Genomic DNA, 12,512 nt, shown 5'->3' with positions numbered 1-12,512 from the left:
ATTATAAATTAATTTAAAATTAATTATATCTATCATTGATAAAGCACAAAGTAAGAAATGTTTAGAAATATAATTTATAATAAATATAAATATAATTGTAAACATATTTGTAATAATTTATAATCATATTTAATATAATTTACTGTTTTAATAATACAAAAAAATATAAACAATTATAAAATAATTTTAAAATAGTGATATTAATTATTTTAATTATTTAAATAAAAATAATTTTAAATGTATTTAACAAAAAACACAACAAATAAATATTGGGTATTTTTATAGCATTTTTTTTGTTTTTATTTCAGGATCATGTTGTTTGCTTAAAAAAATTCTAGCATTTCGAGATTAAAGTCGAAACATTACAAGAATAAAGTAATATTTTGAGAATAAAGAGAATAAATTACGAGAAGTCTTCCATAGAAGGTTGTGTGTGTGTGTTGTGTGTGTGTAATGTAATGTGGGTAATGCCATGTTAGATTAGCACCTGTAGAATTTCCTTTTGTTGAAAGCCCAGATAAAAGTAAAAAGCTACGATTATATTTAGATCCATGTCAGAATCAGTTTGACTTCACAAGCGCATTTACAAACAAACAAACAAACAAATAAATAAGAACTTCTACGAAAGACTGTATTCTCGTAATTTTGACAAATTATTCTAAATTCTAAATTAATTATTCTCAAAATATTATGACTTTGATCTCGAAATGCTAGATTTTTTTTTTTTACGTTGCGGTTCAAGGATTTCGTATATTATGCACCTTTTCACAAGATGTAATATAAATCTATGGAACCCCAGAATGTGTCTGTGAAATTTCAGCTCAAAATACCCCCCAGATCATGTATTATAGCTTGTCAAAGTTGTCCCCTTTTTGGGTTTGAGCAAAAACGCGCCATTTTTGTGTGTGTCCCTTTAAATGCAAATGAGCTGCTGCTCCGCACCCGTTCAGAAGAGGCCGATCCTTCACATGAGCTTCGGATACAACAACAAAACACACGAATATCACTCATCCAGAAATAACAAGTAGCAAGTGAAGCCTTACGGAGAGACTAGAGAGATTACTTGTAGACTACACCTGGACGTTTCTGAATGGTTAGTGGATACATTTATGTAGTTGTTGTGAAGTTACATTTATTCATCTCATCGACTTGCATGTACCGTCATGTTTAACTTTTACACAAGTTAACTGAGGTCTTTATAAGACAGCTGTGACATTTTTTTGGTGAAATAGTGTTCTATGCTCGTCTGTGCTCAACGGCAGAACAGTTTGAATGCTTAGCTCGAACTTTTGCCATTGTGTTAGAACTGGTTACACACTTTTGTCGCTTGTGAAAACCAAATGGCGGCGGCGTGGGTGGAAACATGCAGATAAAGGGGCGGTAATATTATAATAAGATGCCCTTCCTACATCAGAAGAGGAGCGAAATCTGATTGGCTAATTTTTGGACATGCTTGCAGAGAAAGGCTTACTAAAACAACTGGGTGCTCACTTTTCATGTTTTCTGGGTTGGTAGAATCACCGGGAACCCGATTATAGCACTTAAAAAAAAAAAAAAGTCAGATTTTCATGATATGTCTTAACATATCCCACAATCCCTTCATGCTCAGACACACATCATTGACCCAGAACAGCCATTAATTACCCAGCATTCCTTCATCTGGCCACACACAACGAATCCCTCCACCCTAAAAACAGGAAACAGAGAGGGGGAAGTCTTTATTATTAATGAGTGTAACGTAAAATGCTTAATTTGCACCGTCTTCAACCAAATTATAACTCACACTGAAAGAAGCAGAATTTGCATAAATCTCATTATAAACAGAGAGCGCAGTTCATAAATCCTCCCATTAATTAGAGGTGTTTTCACCTCTTTCACACAGTATTGCGTATATGAATAAATGTGTATTGGTGGCCTAATGGTTAGAGAGTCAGACTTGTAACCCAAAGGTCACGGGTTTGTTTCTCTACTGGCAGGAATCGCTCCTCTGGCGCCGCAGTGAAACTTCTCTGGGTGTGTGTGTGTGTGTGTTCACTTCTCACTGCTCCTAATGCACTAACTTGGATGGGTTAAATGCAGAGGACAAATTCCAACTATGGGTTACTTCACTATGTGTGCATGTAGTTAAATTACTGACCTTTGTGGGTCCTAGATGTGTCTGGATAGGAAAGAGGTGCTTTGTATATTTTGACCCGAATAGTTATACAGATTGATTGCTATGCATTTATGCATTTGGCAGAGGTTTTTATTCAAAGTAGATTTTAAAGTATACATTTCATCCATGGGAACTGAACCCATGGCCTTGGTGTTTCTAGCGCCATTCTACCGTACCTATTTATGTGAGTGCATTTAAATGTGTGTAAAATCAAATATTGTGTGTGTGTGTGTGTGTTTATGGCTGTGGAAGGGATTGAGCCTGATCTGTTTGTTGGTCTTTCTCATTATTGTAGGATTTGCAGCATTAGGCTTCTGTCAGCAGAAGTAAAGCTGGAATGAGTCAGGGACCCCCTCGCCAGGTGTCTTCATAAACGCACACCTGTTACCAGACACACAGACTCCATGTGTGTGATGTATAAAGAGCTTAGAGGGTGTCATTGTTGCGTCTGGTTATATTGTAGCAGGTTTTGGGATATTGAGACTGTTTAAGAGGAGGAATGAGAGAATAAAGAGGTGAAAAAACTCATTTTTAAGGGTTAGTTTGTTTAGATTTTGATTAATGAGAGATGAAGAAAGAATGAAATATTAAAATAACTGCTTCTCAAGGTCAGAACTTTGCACTTGACTACAATATCTGAAGGAAGGTTCTTTTTTTTTGCCATTTATTTACCATTATTTAGTTACTCAGCCTCACTCATGTTGTTTCACTCTAGTTTCAGCTTTTTTACCTGCAATGGCGTTGAGCGGAACTGACAGAACGGCAGTTTCTTTAATTTCCCTCCCTCCGTTTGGTCTAAAACACTGTGTTTGTAGTCAACATTTCAAACTGGATGACCACGAACACAGAGGTTTTTCAGAAGTTCTGTCCACTCTCCGTGTTTACGATTCTTTACAGCCTTTAGCCGTTGCCAACAACGCTCTGGATCACTGGAAACTAATAGTAACTCATTCCCGATAAACGTTTACTCTTTGAATTCTTGCACCCGGGAACAATACAAGTCGACACCATTATGACTAGTTTGCTAAGAAGTATTTCCTACTAAAGCAAGGCGGTATTTGACTCTGGTAAGCGTATTCATAGCAGACTGGTGGGAGTGGCCTTCGAACGCAACATGTCCAGTGCATTATGGGTGTTGAAGTTCTCCTACCTTCTCTTTTCTCGAGTCAGGTAGCACCAATGTACTTTTTTTTGTTGCCTTTCTTCTGTAAAAGCAGCCAAGCTTTATTGGAAGCCCATTTTGCCAGTGGTGAAGTACCACTTTAAGTGAAATCCAGCTTTTCATAATATGACCCCTTTAAGATGTCATTTTGTCTTAAATGTCATTCATTGTCTCTGTCTGTGTATTCAGGTACATCCATTACCCAGCTGCAGGCGGTCGATCCGGACGGTGAGCCGTTGATTTTCGGAGTGGTCGGGGAAGAGGCCATGCGGTACTTCGCTGTGCAGGAGACGACTGGGGTGGTGTGGCTGAGACAGCCGCTCGACAGGGAGGTGCGGAAAACCATGAGATGAACGACTGTCCAACTGGAGCTGACACTTGTGATATAATGCTGCTGTTTGTTGTGTGTTTTTTGTTTTTGTCTCTTCAGACTAAGTCAGAGATGCAGGTGGAGTTCTCCGTCAGTGACAGTCAAGGGGTGAGTTAGCGATCATCTATCTATCCATCTCTGTCCACCTTTTGATCCATCCATCTGTCTCTGAGATCTATGCAACCTTTACTTTTAATGTTCAATAAGGTACGATTTTAAAGATAAGAAAAGAGAAATTTAATACTTTTATTCAGCAAAGACATTAAAGGAACCGTATGTAAGAAATGTATTTCAATTAATCATAAAATGGCCCTGATATGGCAGTAGACATTTAGAAATCATGTTCATTTCAAATACTTATATCACTGACAACAGTAGTCCGGCCAGGATATTGTCATTTAAAAGTGAAGTTGCAGCCCTCAACTGATGTTGATGTTGTCATGTTGTGTTTTGGCCTGATGCGCCACCCTAGAACGTTAGACCCTAGAAATTGTAGAACGTTCTCAAAAGCCTCTGCTATTTGATTTCATTTGATTTTTAGGTCGTCAAGGATACAGTGAACATTCAGATCGGAGATGTAAATGACAATGCTCCAACATTTCACAACCAGCCGTATGCCATTCAAATACCAGAGGTAATGTACAACACTTCACTTCTTAAAACCAACTTGCAGTAGCATTCACTTCATTTTATTTTCATGATGGGATTTATTTCTAAGTCAAACATGATATTGAATGAGAAGAAATGTTAGGTGAGTTATTCATTTATTTTATTTTATTTTTTAATTTAGTTTAATATTATTTCTTTTTAAATATATTCATTTTTTTCAAATATTTTATTTTAAATAATTTAATATATTTTATAATGTATATTTTATCATGTTATTTATTTATGTATTCTTTTTTTAAATAAAAGATTACAAAGATAAACCTCTTTTTAACAACATGCACCAGTGATTTGCATTATGAGAGCAAATAGGGTCAGTTTTATTTTCCTGATGTCTTATGATCAGACTAATTTAAATATTCTGGCTTGACTTCCAGAAACAGTGTCATATGTTTGGAATGCGGAGAATGTTCTTGTAATTCTCTTTATTTAGTTATTTCGCTCTCTGCTTTTTTCTCCATATTCATCACCCCCAACTGAGATCAACATAACCCCCCCCCCCCCCTCCCTCTCTCTCTCTCTCTCTCTCTCTCTCTCTCTCTCTCTCTCTCTCTCTCTCTCTCTCTCTCTCTCTCTCTCTCTCTCTCTCTCTCATGCTCTGTCTATCAGCACTTTTTTCAACTTCAACCTATCCTTCTCTCCTTTTCCCATCATCCTTCTGGCCCATCCTCTTCTAATCCCTGACATGAGGTAATTTGGTTGAGTAAAGTAGACAACTTTCTCTCCAGACACACACACACACGCACACGAACACGCACACACCTCAGCTGATGTTTATATTGTGTGTCTATATACATCCCACACTCCTCCCCACAGAAAATCTTCAAAGCCACAGTTATTTTTTTCTCTTTTCAATCTGTCATTCTGAGTGAATAAAAGTAGGGTGAGAGTGAGCGAGTGTGAGCGAGAGAGCTGTATTTAGCTGATGTTGTTTACCGAGGCTTGATGATTAAGCTGTCTGCAGTTAGAAGGACAGAGGAGGACCGGCATATTTGGCCACTTACCCAAAATTCTCGGTCTTCATCAGAACTGCGGAAAACCCAAAGAGATTTGAATTGTTCAATGTAGAGTCACTCTGAGTCATCTTGTAAGTTGCAGCTTGTTTAATTTCTTTTCAAACATGTCCAGGTGACATTTCACTTTTTTTTTTTAAATAAAATTATTTTTTACATAATGAATATGAAACTTATGTTAGTTTCATAATTTTTTTTTTTTTTGCTTTCAGACATTATTATGACTTTTCATTATTTTATTCATTGCTGCAATACATTTAATTTATTTACAATTCTCATCGAAATGGTGATTTTCATTAGTGTATTACAGAAAAAATTAATATTTTTATTTGATTTAATCCACATAAATAAACACAATACAACATGGTCTATACATATTTTACAATATTTTAAGTTATTATAAAATATGCCCCACAAAAAAAGTCCCCACAAAAAGCTTCATTTAAAAAAAGAAAAAAAAAAGTGCTTGTTTTCATTTTGATTCTGAGGTGAATAATGACCAGGACAATTATCTTTTATTTTTGACAAGTGCTTTTTGCTATAAGAACAACAAAAAAGCACAAAAAAAGGATTGGAAAAGTCGTTATTCACTGAAAACTACATCCTCTGCTGTAGCTCTCTGTAAGTAATATAACCAATAGAATCAGTCATCAGGTATCATTGGTTTCACATCTCATGACTACACATCATTGATGACTGGCACTACAATTTAAACTGAGATTGACAGCAGGAAGGATGATTTTTAAGTGAGTTTTGACTATTTAATTGTTTGGGCAAACTGTTCCTTTTTTTTCTCTTTAGAAAGAGCAAGAAAAAACAGTCCCAGCTCCTCCCCAACCACCAGTTTCTGGTTTGAGGTCTCCATTTCTGCATTTTGATGGCCTCATTACCTCTTTTGACCTCTCTTGGTCTGTGAAAACACGCTGCGGCATCACTTCATCAATCTGTCACTCAAACTGTATTCCACCAATCAGGGATTATCCACACATCACCCCTAGCAGTGAGAGGATGAGTGGGAGGAAGAGCGTAAGATGGTAGGAAGAGCTGTAAATGGTTGAATGAAAAATAAAGTTAGGGTAAGAATTTCAGGACAGGTTAAAAAAAGAGAACGGCTTTTTAATATGTACCTGAAAGTTGGCATGAAAGCAAAAATAAGGCATGGGAATGCTTGTGCTTTTTTGAGCCAATCAGAAAACAAGAAGAAAATGTTTTATGGTATGACCATTTAAAATTTTCTTTAGTTAAAAAGAATCTGTCAAGAACATTAATGAAAGTAGTACAAAATTATGTTTTTGCTGGTATGACTGGTTGTAATTTCTACAATGTGTGAATGAGTATCATAGGAGGCTGAAGGAAAGAGTCGTGTGTGTGTGTGTGTGTGTGTGTGAGAGAGAGAGAATGGGCCTGTAATTGGCAGTGTAATTTGTTGGGCAGTAACTGTGGGAGGTTTCTTATGGAAGGGGAGCAGGTGAACAGCATTGCATCTGACAGTTATAAAGCTGCTTAGATTTACAGTGTGTGTGTGTAAGCATGCAATTGTGTGTGTGCCAGTGTTTACCGCACTGCTATTCTCCGATGACACTGTACAGCTGCTGAATCTACAGCGCTACAGCGAGAGCATTTTATTCCACCTGAGTTGGTTGAGAGAGTCTGATTTGAATGTAAACTGTTTGAGAATGCGTTTGAATCCTATTCAGTTTAAATTGAAGTATTGTAGCAAAGAGGATGTAGAATTGTTTTTTGATCATTTGTTAAAATTAAGGTTTGGGGTAAGATAATTTTTTTAAAGAAATTAACATTAATTTAGCAAGGATGCATTACCGGTACATTGATTAAATTGAAAAGGTGACAGAAAAGATATATCTAACAAATACATGCTTTTGAACTTTTCAATTCATCAAAGAATCCTGAAAAAAATGATAGTTTCCAAAAATATCAAGCAGCACAACAGATTTCAACATTGATAATAATAAATAAAATATTTCTTGAGCAGCAAAATCAGCATATTAGAATCATTTCTGAAGGATCATGTGACACTGAAGACTGGAGTAATGATGCTGAAAACCACACCACAGCAATAAATTACATTTTTTAACATTTATTTTTAAATTGTAACACATTTTTTCCCCGATTATGTTTTTTTTTTTAATGATATTTTCATTTTTTGACAATAAACAAGCCAGAATGAGAACATGAAAACACGTATGAAATCCACTCCCCAACTACCAATCCCTCCCTCTCTTTACAATGGATAGACAAGTTAACAGTAAAACAAAGCCACAGGAATGATAAACCATGTATAAAAAAAACCCACATAAAAAAAGCCACAAAAAAAAAAAAAAACAAGAGGCGGGATAAAGTGTTAGGTATTCAATCTGAGTCCTGATCATTGCTTTTTGCAATATACTTGGAGATCTTCTCACAGTTTTAGTCCAGGTTTTTAATGTTGAGATTTGTGCCGAGTTCACCCGAGCTGTGGATATTTCCAACATTACAATGTCCTGAAGTTGAATCAACCACTTGTACATGTATATATCCAGGGTATGTGGGAGCTATCCGTTTTTTTGCAGACGTTAAACCGCCCAGCCAGACAATTTTTTGCAGCTTAGAGAAATCAAACTGAGAATCATCATTCAGTAATAATACAGAGGGGATCACCGGTATAGGATATTCATTGATTTTCGATAAGATAGCACATACCTCATTCCAAAAATGTTTAACCTTTTCACATTCCCACATCAAATGGAAAAAGGATCCAAGTTGTTGGTCAGGACATTTATCACAGAAGGGAATTGTAACAATATTACGGTGTAACTGTATTCTTATTAAATAAATGCATCCGTGGTAAGGTGCTGCCTCTTTTAAAAACATAAAAAAATCGTGCTGACCCATACTTTACAGTGTATATGATTTAGTCTAAAATATAAAATCCGTAGGTTACTTTTAATGTAAATAATTATTTCGATCAAGTTTACTTGAAACATTAAATTGGTGTTGTGCTGCATGACAAAATTAAAATATATTTTAATGGCTGTGTTAAAGTGCTCTGATTGGTCAGATGACCCAGTCGGTTGTGATTGGTTTACCGCTTACAGCACGTGACAGGAAAAATTAAAAACACCTATACCTGAACTGACCATATCTGAATTTATTAATTTTTTTAAGCTCCGGAGGCGTCCTCAGCTCTTACACAGTTATACGAACAGTAACAATGGCGTGGGTTTTTTAGTGTCAATGTCAGCACGAGTCCTTATCCTTTTGAAGTGCATTTGCAGCACAGAAACAGTGTCTTCTCTAAATGTCGACAACAAGAACTAAACTCTTCCAGTCTCAGCTACGACTACAGGGTTTGAGGGCGGGGCAAAGTAGACATTGTTCGCAGGCAGCCAATGAAGACCATTAGGCGGGTATTATGCCAATTTGATACATTTCTGGACATTTGATACATTTCAAATTTGATACGAAACTGGAAATACTGACGACTCGTTTCGGACAGTTCAGAATAGATTCTTTTTTTTTTAGGAGAATAACTTTATTTGTCATGCATTTTGATCTTTAAAACTTTGCAGACCTTTTACATTCACACACAGCTTACACACTGTGTAATATTTGTAAAGCTTAATAAGGGCACTTTTAATGTTTTGACAGTATTGAACGTATACATATTTCATTAGAAAAGACATTTAACTTTCTATCAGGGAATAAATATGAATAATTTAAGAAAATTTATTCTTTTTTTTTTTTGTCACAAAACTTTCGTTTGAATACTAATTTGTGAATATTTCCCCAACCCTGAACAGAAAGGGTGATTGTTCATGAAGTGACCTGATCCTGTATAAAATGGTTCTGCTGTAAATGTTCTAGTGTAATATGCGATGATGATATATAACACTCATTAATAGGCCTCTGTGCATTATAGACTTGAGAGTGAACAGGTGCCTGAACATTTATCATCACACAGCCTCACATGTGTGTGTGTCTCTTCATTTAAAATTAATTCACATTTATGTAATGCAAGCCATTACACCTTCACTTAAAAAGGGTGTTTCTCTATTGAAGTGACTGCTATAGTTAGGTTGGTCACCTTCTGCACAGTAGACCCAGATGAACTAGATGTTGCACACATAATATTTCTACAGTATTAGCTGTTTTCTCTTTGCATATACGTTACAAAGAGTGAGTTTTTGGCTTACATTTTTACATTTTATACAGATGCTTTTATCCAAAGTGACTTGTATACAGTACATCTACAGGAATGCTAATGAAAGATTTGTATGAATGAGTGTGTGGATGTTGAGTGTTTGTAGTAGAATCGCTCTGATATTGGATTCAATGATTTGTACTTGAGTTCACACATATTTTGAACTTAATAAAATGTGTTCATGTGAAGAAACATGCAAACATGCTTAAGAGAGAGTTGAGATGTTGCTGCCGTGTCTAGCAGCCTGTCGTAGTCAGATTTTTTTGGTTTTTTTGTTTTTAATATAGGATTTAATTGGCAGCAAAGAGATTCTTAACACAATTAGTTTTTTTGTGAAACAATATGTTTCCCCACATTTTTTGGGGGATATTTTGGCCTCTTTAGATTTAGTGGAAGTAGTTAACATTTTTTATTTTTATGTACTGTAGTTGTTTTTTGCAGAATTATATTTTATATATAAACTATTAAGTGCTGAATAAAGTACTTTTTATGACACTTCAGAAAATTGTTGTTTATTTGTGAGAAACTATTAGTTTAGTTAAAGAATCATGCTGTAAACAAATTAGCACCCCCCCCCCCCCCCTTTTTATTTTATTTTATATTTTATTTTATACATTCACATTATGACTTCCAAGCTTGTAAATAGCAACTTGCCAGATGAACTTGAAGGCAGCATGAACGTTTCGTTGTCACACAATGCATTCTGGAATTGCAATTAATCTGTACGATGCGCTCTTAGATTTTGGTCAAAATGTGGTGTTTATCAAGTCCAGTCTTTGTGAAAATGCTAGCTAGGCCATGCACTCACTTGGGTTTGGATCACTGAATGAGATAAATAGGGAATATTTGCAAATTTATTCTGTCTAACAAGATGCAATCAAATGTTATTTGTAATGATAGAGGCCATGTGCTGCATGTCATACAGTGGCAAGCATAATAACAGTTTTGGAAAGCAGTGTATGGTATTAATAAATATTTTGAAGGGTGAGCTCAGCCCTGTCAGAAAAATAAAATATGATTTTTCCAAACTGACTATTTTCACTCCCAAACCTGCCAAACATCCAGAAAGACAAAGAGCGTGTGTGCCGGCATTCAATTTACGTTCAAAGAAAAATGGAGCTGCGGGAAATGGAGATTTGTGGTGGACAGTGATGATATGGCCTCTTGATCTGTTTGAAAACTGCCTGCCAAATGTAAAGCAGTGGATGTTTAGGGAAGGGAATTGCTCTCCCCAGCCAGTCATTACAGAATTCACTGCTGGAGCAGTAAACTGGGGGCTTTATTCCTGTCGCTCTCACTGAAATCTATTACAAACACACACACACACACACACACTCATGGAAGAGAGAGAGCACTTTCCCAGCATCTTTATAAGTGAACAAGGGAGAGGGGGAAAGCGATAGAAAGGGAGATGGGAAGTCATGCACTCAACTGTTTAGCATTTGTGCGTATACACTTAAAAAATAAAGGTTCCAAAAAGTTTTTTTGTGATGCCATAGAAGAACCAGTTGCGGTCTCACAAATAACTTTTCAGTGATCAGTTATTTTTTCTTAGTTTGAAGAGCATTTTATTATTCTATAGAACCTTTTTCCTCTATATAGAACCTTTTGTGCATTGGAAAGGTTCTATAGATGTTAAAGGTTCTAATGGAACCATTGATGCACATTAAGAACCTTTATTTTTAAGAGTGTATAGTTGTATTTTTGGCAACCCTGGGGTAATAAGTGACATGCAAGAGAGACAATATCTTTGTTTATTGTAGAAATGTCGAATTTCCTCTCATCTGCATGCCAAACTACCATTTGGTATGATATAATTTTTTTATTGAATAATACTGAAAAAAAAAAAAAAAAACGCATTTAAATTGTGAAATATTATTACAATTTAAAATAATTGTTTTCTATTTTAATGTATTTTCAAATGTAATTTATTCATCTGATGCTAAGCTGAATTTTCAGCATCATTACTCCAGTCTTCAGTGTCACTGGATCCTTCAGAAATCATTCTAATAATGATGATTTGCTGCTCAACAAACATTTCTTGTCATTATCAATATTGAAAGCTGCTGTGCTGCTTAACATTTTTGTGGAAACAAAAGTTTAAAAGAACAGATGCATCTCAGAAAGCAGTGTAATTAAGCTCTTTACGTTGGAGACACATTTATGATGTCTAAAATGCAGCTTAAATCAAGAAGAGAGCATTTGTGTGTTTGTCAGGTTGTTTGTATGTGTTTTAAAGGCATATGCTGCATGTGTGTTTCTGTTTACGTTCGTGTGTCCGTGTGTGTGTTGATGGCGATTTAGTGAGATATCACAGATGCAGACTCCTCTCGCTGCAGTTTAGCACACATAATTTACACTTCAGTGGCTAATACTAACAACGCCTGCGTCCTGTCCGTCAAACTCTCCCTCTCTCTCTTTCTATGTCCTGTATCTGCTTGAGCATGAAGAGCACCTTTGATTTGTGTTTGCAGTTTTTGGAGTCTAATCTTACCTGTCATACCAGTGCCAGAGAGAGTCTTTCTTGGCTGTCCTGCTTGAATCAACCAAACCACAGAAATACCCATTTATATTTATTTCTGCAGCACACTTGAAATGTAGATTAGTCAGAGCAGAATTATGCTATAATCACAGGGTGCTCATTTATGTTGGAAATGCTATGCTTTCAAGAGTCTGATCCATTGTGCAGGAAAAGACCAAAAACAGTATGTTGTAATGTTTAATTTATTTGAATAGTTCAGGCTGTTGTGAAAAGATGCACTATACTGTACAAAAATGTTGGGTCACTAGACTAAGGTTTTTGGAAGAAGCTTCTTCTGCTCATCACACTTGCATTTATTTGATTAAAAACAGTAATAATATTGTGAAATATTATTGAAAATTACTGTTTTATAAGTGAAAATATTTGAAAATATTATACTCCAGTCTTCAGTGTCACATGATCC

General features: G+C 35.7%; 1 protein-coding gene across 1 annotated transcript in view; it reads left to right on the top strand.

The window, feature by feature from the left end:
* cdh23 (cadherin-related 23) overlaps window positions 1-12,512 on the top strand; it is a 221,557-nt gene that overhangs the window by 66,556 nt on the left and 142,489 nt on the right. The window contains exons 4-6 of the mRNA XM_079634138.1: window positions 3,507-3,649; window positions 3,748-3,795; window positions 4,229-4,321. Of these exons, the coding sequence (XP_079490264.1) occupies window positions 3,507-3,649; window positions 3,748-3,795; window positions 4,229-4,321 (284 nt within the window). The remainder of the gene's footprint in view (window positions 1-3,506; window positions 3,650-3,747; window positions 3,796-4,228; window positions 4,322-12,512) is intronic.

The sequence above is a fragment of the Phoxinus phoxinus genome (genome assembly GCF_949152265.1).
Source record: "Phoxinus phoxinus genome assembly, chromosome: 14".
Lineage (NCBI taxonomy): Eukaryota > Metazoa > Chordata > Actinopteri > Cypriniformes > Leuciscidae > Phoxinus > Phoxinus phoxinus.
This window is presented reverse-complemented; position numbering and strand designations above follow the sequence as displayed.